Source organism: Embiotoca jacksoni, unplaced genomic scaffold, assembly GCF_022577435.1.
Source record: "Embiotoca jacksoni isolate LCO1_2020_lvr unplaced genomic scaffold, fEmbJac1.0.p SCAF_10, whole genome shotgun sequence".
NCBI lineage: Eukaryota > Metazoa > Chordata > Actinopteri > Embiotocidae > Embiotoca > Embiotoca jacksoni.
Window position 1 is genome coordinate 19,381,445 of NW_027185230.1, and position 10,101 is coordinate 19,391,545.

At 42.3% G+C, this 10,101-nt stretch overlaps 1 protein-coding gene across 2 annotated transcripts; it reads left to right on the plus strand.

The window, feature by feature from the left end:
- Positions 1–1,522: 1,522 nt before the first annotated feature.
- tbx3a (T-box transcription factor 3a) lies at positions 1,523–9,901 on the plus strand. Of its 2 annotated transcripts, none has more exons than XM_069172201.1 (7): positions 1,523–2,598; positions 3,510–3,777; positions 4,212–4,358; positions 5,338–5,414; positions 5,717–5,874; positions 6,438–7,081; positions 8,023–9,901. In XM_069172201.1, exons 1-7 carry the CDS (start codon positions 2,033–2,035, stop codon positions 8,467–8,469), a joined length of 2,307 nt encoding a protein of 768 aa, XP_069028302.1. In that variant the 5' UTR covers positions 1,523–2,032; the 3' UTR covers positions 8,470–9,901. The 2 variants fall into 2 exon arrangements, with proteins under 2 accessions (XP_069028302.1, XP_069028293.1); XM_069172192.1 differs by having other exon boundaries at positions 1,524–2,598; positions 3,510–3,792.
- Positions 9,902–10,101: the final 200 nt, after the last annotated feature.

The window sequence follows — 10,101 nt, forward strand, 5'->3', positions numbered from 1 at the left end:
GAATTTGTGGTTAAATTGCATTTAGAGCGCACTAGCGTGGCTTTGTCTGGCGCACATCGAGACGCTGTGCAGAGAAGCAATGCTATTTCAGCAAATAATGGGCCACGTACTTCTCATTTTTAGCTGCCTATTAAGTACATCAGGTTTATTCATATCCATGACTTGAACGTAGCCTAGTGGCAGATCTTAAAGGGATCCAATATTAGAGTAAATATGTATTTATTTCTTTTTTAAATTACGATAACTGTTTTCTGCCTCACAGTAAAACCGAAAAACATTTGCCCAGAAAACATTTAAAAAATATCCTTGTATCGTGAATAACAATTAGTTAGTGAAAGTGTCTCTTCCAGACTTGGACTGGAACGGAATTGTTTCCCAGAGACAACTGTGCCGGGAAAGCGCGCTATATTTAACTACTGAATTGATTGGTATGATTCAAACCACAGACGTTTTGATAGAAGAATAGATAATGCGGGACACAGCCTCACTGCACTCTGCTCCTCTGGCTGGTTGAGCGCAAACGTGTGATAGGATAAAAGATTATAGGTCGACCCATAAAATCCTCTTTCCAGTCAAAATGAAAATACACACGAGTTAGAGACGATTCGCCACACACATAAAGAGACTCATCAGCTCCTCATGTTTCCTAAATAAAGAAAATACATTTCCACACATTTCCTCAGACTTCTCGCACTGACTAAAATCCAAATTTAAGATGGAGAGGAAAAGTAGAAATGCGTAATCAATCGCTTATCCAAAATATGACAAATAATAAATACACCTTATAGCAATAAGTATTCTAATAATAAGAAAGATAGCTAAATAAATAAAAGTGAAAATAATATAATAAACAATTGTCAAACGTCTCAGAGGCGTCATAACATTTTCACTACATGAACTTATCATAGACCGCTTCATCCGTCATCGGGTCATATTTTCCTGAGCTTTGATTTCAGAGGAGGATGTTTCAGGAAACGTTGCAGCTCTGCTCTTTGGCGCAGTTAAAAGTGTGTCGATTCTGTGGAATACGGAGTGACTAGTGTTAAATCACAAAATAAATACAATTATTCATGAATACAATTGTGTTCGCGATCATATCAGAGCAGGAGAGCACGGCCGGGAACGGGGCAGAGAAGGAAGTCAGCAGCGCAACGCATCACAACATCTCGCCGACAGAGCGAGCCGGTTCCCCGGCTTGGCTCGTCTGCTCGCTCCCCTTCGCTGGAGCTCACACGCCGACCGAGAGCGCAACCTCTATAACGATGTTGACATATTCACACAACACTGACTGAGGCAGGGTGCTGTTTCACGGCAAAGCCCTTTTGAGTTTCCAAACACCTTTTTATAAGTCTGAAGTCTGTCCCCTCCACCCGACCTGTTAAAACCACGCCTACGCAGCCACACAATTGGTCCGAAAGCGTCAAAGAGCCAATCAAACGGAGCGCTGCTCCTCGTAACATGCAACACATCCATACAGTATGAAGCCCTATGGCCCACAGAGGCGATAGGAAAATCACGGAGCTGGGACCTTACCACCTCTCTCTCTCTCTCTGGCCGTCAGCGGACTCCTTTCTCTGCACACGTCTTTCCCTGAAATGTGTGTGTGCGTGAAAGAGAGAGGAGGGATAAAGTGTGTGTGTGCGTGTGAGGGTGCATGTCCGGAGCAAGTAAAGGCAGAGGGATTATTCGGCGCTATCGAAATATTTCAACACGTCGCCCTCGCTGCAGGACTGAAGCCAATAAGAAGGAACCCATTTTAACAGGAATGCCGATATTGTAAACAGCAGCAGAAGAGAAAGAATGCACTGCAGTCAATTAAGTGACTCACCCCAGTTGGTTTAATTCGCCTAATGTCCGAAAGTCAGCGAGGCACAGAGAGGTGTCCGGTGCGCGTCAGCCTCCGAAGAAAATCGGTCTCGCAGCACTCTTGAAGATTAATGGAGAACATTTTTACATTTCACTTCCCAGACTTTTGATCAAAATTCAGCAGAGGACTGAAACGATTTCCCGGCAACTTGTGAGAATTTGGTGGATGCTTGTTTCTGCCGAGTCTGCCGAGGAGGAATTTCCAAAGCTTTCCAACTTCCCATTTATTTTTTCTCTTTTTATTTGGTCTTCATTTGCCTCTCTCGTACGTCGGCTTCACTATTGTCAGAAACATTGTCCTCTATTCAACCAGCCGTATACATTTGTTGCCTGCTCTTGGATGAACTTCCTGATGAGAGATCCAGTCATACAAGGATCAAGTATGGCATATCATCCGTTTATACCTCACCGGGGTCCGGAATTTGCCATGAGTGCAATGCTGGGTCACCAGCCTCCTTTCTTCCCGGCCCTGGCTCTCCCTCACGGCGGCTCCCTCTCGCTGCCGGGCGCCCTCGGAAAGCCGATCATGGACCAGCTGATGGGAGCCGCGGAGACCGGCCTGCACTTCTCCTCGCTCGGGCACCAGGCTGCGGCCGCCCACCTCAGGCCTCTGAAGACTCTGGAGCCTGAGGAGGAGGTAGAGGACGACCCAAAAGTCCACCTGGAAGCCAAAGAGCTTTGGGAACTCTTCCACAAGAGAGGCACTGAGATGGTGATCACAAAATCCGGAAGGTGAATATCCCAAAAATACCAAATTTGACGTGCAGATGCCTGTTTTTCAAATCGGTAGCTCATGACCGAAGAATTTGTTGATTATTATATATGCTGCTTGGATTGAGAGACTTCTCTATAATTATTTCATGCAGCCTTACTACAAGTCTAACTTGTAATAATTGAATTTGGGTTACACCATAACTGTCCCACAATTGTCATGCAAAATAACCTTTATTGCACGATATGTTTTCACTATAAAATAAAAGTATGACCCAGATATATATTTTTTTTAGCTTTTTAGAAAAAGATTCTGCAAAGTCAGAGCTCCGTGTTGAAGTTTACAAACAAGCCATAATGAGAAATACAATAAAATAAAAGGGATTATGCAGCTGCTCTATTCTTAATATTAAAGCGTCATTTTAACTTCAAGGTTCTACAAACACGTTTTGGTATGAAATCATTTCCCAAATTTCCTCTCTTTTTTTTTTTAAACGTTAGTTGACGTATTATTAAAATGTCAACTTTGAGTGCGTTGAGCTCTGACTAAATTATTTTCGTCATCGTCTCAGTGATATGCAAAGATGGCTGCTGTGCAGGCCTTTCACTACTTTAGAAATCAAGACAACATTCATTTATATACCGTTTTATGGACAAATCTGGGACTTAGTAGAGAAGGAATATATTTATTTGGAGATTTAGTTGCACACGTTTTCGGTTTACATACATTAAACAGATTAATTAATAACAGGCTGGTGGCTACGTCACATAACTTGTCATACCGATATAACACACTTCTTAAAATGAAAAGAAAAGGCGATACGTGTCTATCTACCAATATGACCTTTTTTGTTTTTTCTATAGTTGGATGTTTTACCCAAAGTTGTATTTGCCACTACGTGATTGCTCATGGTTTGTTTTCCTCTGAACAGGCGGATGTTCCCTCCGTTCAAAGTGAGGTGCACTGGTCTGGACAAGAAGGCCAAGTATATACTCTTGATGGATATAGTTGCAGCCGACGACTGCAGGTACAAATTTCATAACTCCCGCTGGATGGTGGCAGGAAAGGCCGACCCCGAAATGCCAAAGAGGATGTACATTCACCCGGACAGTCCGGCTACTGGCGAACAGTGGATGTCAAAAGTCGTCAATTTTCACAAACTCAAGCTGACAAATAACATCTCCGACAAGCATGGATTTGTAAGTTCAACTAATGTATGTCAATTTTCCTATTTATCAAATTACAGTTTTAGTACACACACACAATGATTTACATTTCATAATTTTGTATGTATTTTATTTAACTACAGGAAGTCCAATTAGATTTGATTTTGTTTGTTTGTTTGTTGGAGGAAAAGCTGAAAGAGATAGTACATGATTATAAAAAAATTAAAAAAAATTAAAAATGGATTATGCCGCGATAATCTTTTTTTTATAATCCTATACTATTTTAATTAGTAGGCTTGACACTTAAGCCAATACCTCTACAAACAGACATTATTGGATCTATTTTCAGTAAAATCACCTCCAATTTCAACTTAAATTTAACATTTGTTGAATGTTAGGATATATTCTGGTGCACAAATCTCTATATTTTAATCTTCCAATAATCTTTGTGACTGTGTGTGTTGCAGACCATTCTTAACTCGATGCACAAATATCAGCCTCGGTTTCACATTGTGAGGGCCAACGATATTCTCAAACTCCCGTACAGTACCTTCAGGACTTATGTTTTCCCTGAAACGGATTTCATTGCCGTGACTGCTTATCAAAATGACAAGGTAAGCTCAATTATTGCTCAGAGGCCTGACGTTATGTAGCCTTCTGAATATTCTTTAAAAACACATATAAATAGCTGGTGTGTGTGTGTGTGTGTGTGTGTGTGTGTGCGCTGTCAGACATCTTTCATGCTCTGCACCATTTTGTTGTCATAAAATATGAAAGACGTCATATTTGTTTGAGGCTGTGAGAGTGGGGTATCATGGGGGGGGGGGGGGGGGGGGTGGCGTTGCGGGTAAGTGCCACATTCACCAGCCTGTATGAAAGTAATAATTCTGAGGAATGTTACACAGGTTATCGTCTTTTTATTTAATCACGTGGAAAGGATTTGGCACAGACCCAGACTCTCTCTTTCTGCGCGTGTGTGTGCGTGCGCGCGTGTGCGTGTGTGTGTGTGTGTGTGTGTGTGTGTGTGTGTGTGTGTGTGCGTGTGTGTGTAAAACTCAAAGGGATGGGGGTTGAGAAATGAGAAAAAGAAGAGGGGCACCACAGGTTAAACGGAGAAAAAGAAGAAAGGAGGGGCATTTTGTCAGGCTGTGCAGCGTGTTGGCGTTTTACTCTGAGAGGCAAAAACAAAATAATGAAAATCATCCCAGCTGCTCTTTGAAATCGTTGAAAAACGATGGCACCACTTCTCCTCTCCCACGTGGGAACACAGCCGGAGATGGAGAAGAAGTCAAGTTTTTCAAAAGTTTCAAACAAAGTAACATATTTCACTCTGGTGGAAAAACAAAAAAAAAGAAAGAAAGAAAAACCGTGCCAATAAGAAGACGAGTGTGTTTTCTGTACGCGTTTGCGTGCCTTCGTGTTTTGCTCGATGTGTGTTGTATCTATAAATACCACAAATATGATACTGTACAGCTTCGGGACATTATTCCTCCTGTATTGTTAACTTGCACAGAAGAGCCTCGGCTTCGGGGCTTTACCTGACACAGTTTCATTTGACTTGCTAATATTTACGCACAGTTTTAACTATTTCAGATAACCCAGTTGAAAATCGACCATAATCCATTTGCCAAAGGATTCCGTGACACCGGCAATGGGAGGCGGGAAAAGAGGTAAGACAAGAGGGGAAACGTGCACAGCAAAAAAACTATTGAGGATGTCTTAAAGTTTACAAGCAGACAAACAGGGATCTCGCTGGATTAAACCAAGTTTCCACATGAACCAGCAGGGAGTCTGGCGCGTGTGATCGAACATCTTAATATACAATAGGTTAACATGATCAACATCCTGAAGCATGCCGCAAACAAAGAAGGAATTGTCAGTAAGCTCCCACGTCATTCATCGTGCTGCTGATGTTGTTTCTGACCCCAGAACTGTGACTACCACCTCTAATAACCTGAGCACTTGTGCACAGGAAACAGCTGGCTCTGCAGTCCATGCGTTCATACGAGGAGCAGCAGAAAAAGGAAAACGGAGCTTCAGACGACTCCTCCGGAGAACAGGCTTCTTTTAAGTGCTTCGGCCAGGCCTCCTCCCCTGCCGTGTCTACAGTGGGGCCCCCACACCTGAAAGGTAGGCTAAGAGATCCCAAGGTCAAAAATGACTACCACTAGGATCATATTTATGAATATATACCAATATTTTCACAAGGTTTGATGCGAAGAATAAGAGTCAACTTCCGAAATGTAAGTCTCCGTAAATGAGTAGCTGATCATTTGTATACAGCACAGTCACACAAGGGAAATGAATAGTTCTGGCCTCTGCATTGACTGTTTAATTGAGATTAACAATATATCAGGAAAAAAAAAAAAATGAATATCCTCACGAATTGATGTCAGTCATCTGCCCAGAGGAAGCTACAAGTGTTTTGGAGTAATCTGCAAAAATACATTAAAACAAATTTAAAAACTGAAACCATGTGGCAGGCACTAGCTTATAGGCACTGAAATATTATTGGGAAATAAATATAAATATTAGTGCATTTTAGTCACCAATATGTTGTGCAATAATCGTCCTACACGCGTATTTTCTATTCCACCTCTGAGGACAAACTGCAGCATGCACATAATGGGAGTTTTCATAATTCACCAAAGTGCAGAAAGACAACTGATATTGTACTCCTCCTACTTTAACAGATTTCTGCGACAGCGACGAGGACAGCGACGACGAGAGCAAAGATGGACACAATAAAGACGGTCCGGACTCCAGCAAGATTTCCACCACCACAGATGATGGGAAGGATCATGAGGCGAGCCCCGCTAAGGGGCATCTCTTTAGTAACAGTGACTCTACCAGCAGGAGCCGCGACAGCGGCCCCAGGACTGAGAAAAGCCAGGCAGACTCACGACAGAGCCCCGTCACTGTCATCTCCAGTACCACCCGATCTGGAGAAGACCACAAGAGCCCGAACGTGGACCAGCCCAAAACGGACGAATGTAGGTCAATAAGCAAGGACAGTTTCATGCCTTTGACTGTTCAGACTGAGAGCGCACACATCGGCCACAACCACCTCCATAGTTTTGGATTTCCAACAGGCCTAACAGGACAACAGTTTTTCAACCACCTGGGGAGTGCGCATCCGTTTCTCTTGCACCCCAGTCAGTTCAACATGGGAGGTGCGTTCTCAAACATGGCCGCGGGCATGGGACCACTATTAGCAGCCGTGTCCTCAGGAGGGGTGAGCACCATGGACACGACGAGCATGGCATCACCTTCGCAAAGCTTGACGGGCGCGCCAGGTCTGCCCTTTCATCTGCAGCAACATGTCTTGGCATCGCAGGTAAAAACCTGTTTTCTTTGGCCTCCTCGCAGCTTCGCGTAAAGCACATGTTGGGCTGGGCAGAGCAGGAGGCGTTGGAGGCTCTGCGTTCATGTCAGATACCGAGATACCTTAAATGTTTGAAAGTTCATGTGTGTGTGCTTTAGATACAACTGAGTAAAGGGTGTGCTGTGTAGTTTTTGCGCACGTTTGTATATTTTTGTTTTATTTATAATTAGGCTGTAATTTAGAGTAAAGTTACGCAGCTTAAACTACATTTGACTATTAGAGAACACGTTTTATAAACCTTCTCTTGGAATTACTGTTGTGAACATTAGCACAATTATCATTCCGTAAGAAAACCGGATTTTAAGAGTCAGAGACCACCTTGCTAAATGTGTTGGGTAATCTTTGAATAGGAGCTCATTAAGTCTGGATTTTAGAGCATTAAAATGCACCATTGGTTCAGAGAATAGATAGTAAATTGTCACTTTTCCTCTTGTTGTCAAAACAAATGTTTCCCAGCTGGTATTTCTCTTGTTTGATGGCAGCATCAGAAAACAGGAATTCATATTTGCGTTACAAATTATTGAACATGCACAGATATGTTTACACGGAGGAGCGTGTTAAATCTTTCCTGCAGAATATTTTTGTCAGATCTTTGTGAAAAGTCTGCGGAAGCACGGGAGCTAAATTAAAACGAATCTTGTAAATTGGATCTTCGTTTCAGGACAAAGTAAAAGTCCAAAGCAGTTCACGTTAAATGATCATTTTCACGCATTTGTTGCACGACTTTAATCCACAACTTAGGCGACAGATGCAGCTGTCTAATAAACTCTTTACCGTCACGCATTTCTCGGTGATTTTTCATTTTTGCTCGGCACATATTGTGTTATTGTGGAAGACAGACGTGTCTCTGATACCATCCTTGTGGCTCACTGAGTTTCTCCGTTTACCCGCAGGGCATCGCCATGTCTCCGTTTGGCAGTTTGTTCCCTTATCCGTACACGTACATGGCAGCGGCCGCGGCAGCCTCGTCTGCTGCCTCTTCCTCGGTGCACCGGCACCCCTTCCTGAACGCAGTGCGCCCCCGACTCAGGTACAGCCCCTACTCCCTCCCCATGACGGTACCGGACAGCACTCTGCTCACCACCGCCATGCCCTCCATGGCCAGCAGCGGGGTCGACCTGAAAGGAGACGGGATTGTCCCGTCCAGCCCCGTGTCTGCTGTCACCCTGGATTCCACATCGGAGGTGACCAGTCACTCGTCCACAATATCCTCCGGGTCGGTCTCCATGTCCCCAAAAACTTGCACGGAGAAGGACGCCGCCAACGAGCTGCAGAGCATCCAGCGCCTGGTCAGTGGACTCGACTCAAACCCGGACAGGCCACGGAGCGGATCCCCCTAGGACTCTCTTCTTTGTTTTTTTTCTTTTTCTTTTTTTTTTTAAACACACCACCTGATTCTCGTTTCGTTGTTGTTATGAAAGGTGAAAAGTGTTGACGGTGATGAAGAGACATTTACAGCAGGAGGACACTCGTAGATTCATGTAGGTTTTAAAAGGAAAACAACAACTAAAAACCTGAACTGTTGGACTTTTTAGTTTCTGAAATGCACTTTGTTTAATACACGTATATTTCTTTCTCTCTCTTTTTTTTTTTTTTTTTTTTTTTTTTTTTTAAATTAAACAACACTTTTATCCTGTCATTTGAATACCGTACAAGTATTGAAACTGAAACGTTGGCATGGGTGTGACTTACAGATTTAGGAGAAGTTGCTGCTGTGTCCTGTCTCCTAACGTTATTGTACACGAGGACAAATGTGTTTTAATATGCACTCTGAATTGATTTGATTTCTTTGAATTCACTACCGTTGACCTACCTTTTTAAAGACTGCTGTATTTTGTTGTAGACTATTCATGGATTGATTGAACAAACGTTGCATGCCCTCGAAAACCAAATCGAATGTTATTTTAACACAAAAAAAAGTGAAACGAAACGTATGAAAAAATATTCCGTTTTGAATATAATTAACACCCACCCTTTCATTTTCCTTATAATTATGAATTTTCAAAAACAAAATAGTTTCATCTTCACGCCTTTTTTGAAGCCAGGAATGGCTGGTGCTCCGGGACACAACTACGACCCAAGCATGCGGAATTTAGCCCAAAACAGGCAAAGGGAAGCAGAAATTTAAAGTAAATATAAAAAATTTAAAAAAAAAAAATTTAAAAAAACGAAAGGTAGTATCGATCATCGGTGTAAATATGGATATATAAAATATTTATGTAATTATTTCATATTGTTATTGCGTGTAAATACAACGGAGTAGTTTGTTTCTAGGGATCTGTTCTTAATTTATTGTCGATATACCTGTGTAAAGATAGTTTGTGGGCTATTATCCTTTTGTTGCCATCTGCATTTATACCCTCCTTTTAAAATGTGGACTTTTATCCCTTCCCAAATATCCACTGAGCTAGTTATTCTCACTCATGTGCCATTGTATTTTCACTTGTTGTCCCCGTGTGTGAAGTGCTACTGTTTAAAACGAATGAAAAGCGACAACGCACTGCACCAATGGCTTGAAAAATATCTTATTTTTCCACCTTTTTTTTTGAGAACAGTAAAAGAAGTCGTTGAAGTGTGACAATAAGTGGAATTTTTTTTCTGCTATGAAAATACTTTGCGAACCGACTCGTAAAAGTGCCGCATAATCGAGAATATGAAGGTTTCTTTTTGTGTTTCTTAAGTTGTCCGTGGGTTATGTTGTATTGGAGTTATGTCTAGTTTACAACATCGACATCGTGTTCTTGAAAGTTTCAATAAAATATTGAAATGCCATTTCCTACTGCTTGTCCCTCGTTTGATCTAATAGACCAGAATAAATGTATAAATGTAAATCCGCCTGCAGGCCTTTTACATGGCGGCATTACAAGACCAGTAAAAGCTGCTGCCACCGTGTCCGTGCTGCTTTGGGGGAAGAGAGGGATCTGTCTTTGTCCACTTCAGTAAACCCACGTGGAGATAACCGTCTATCTGTG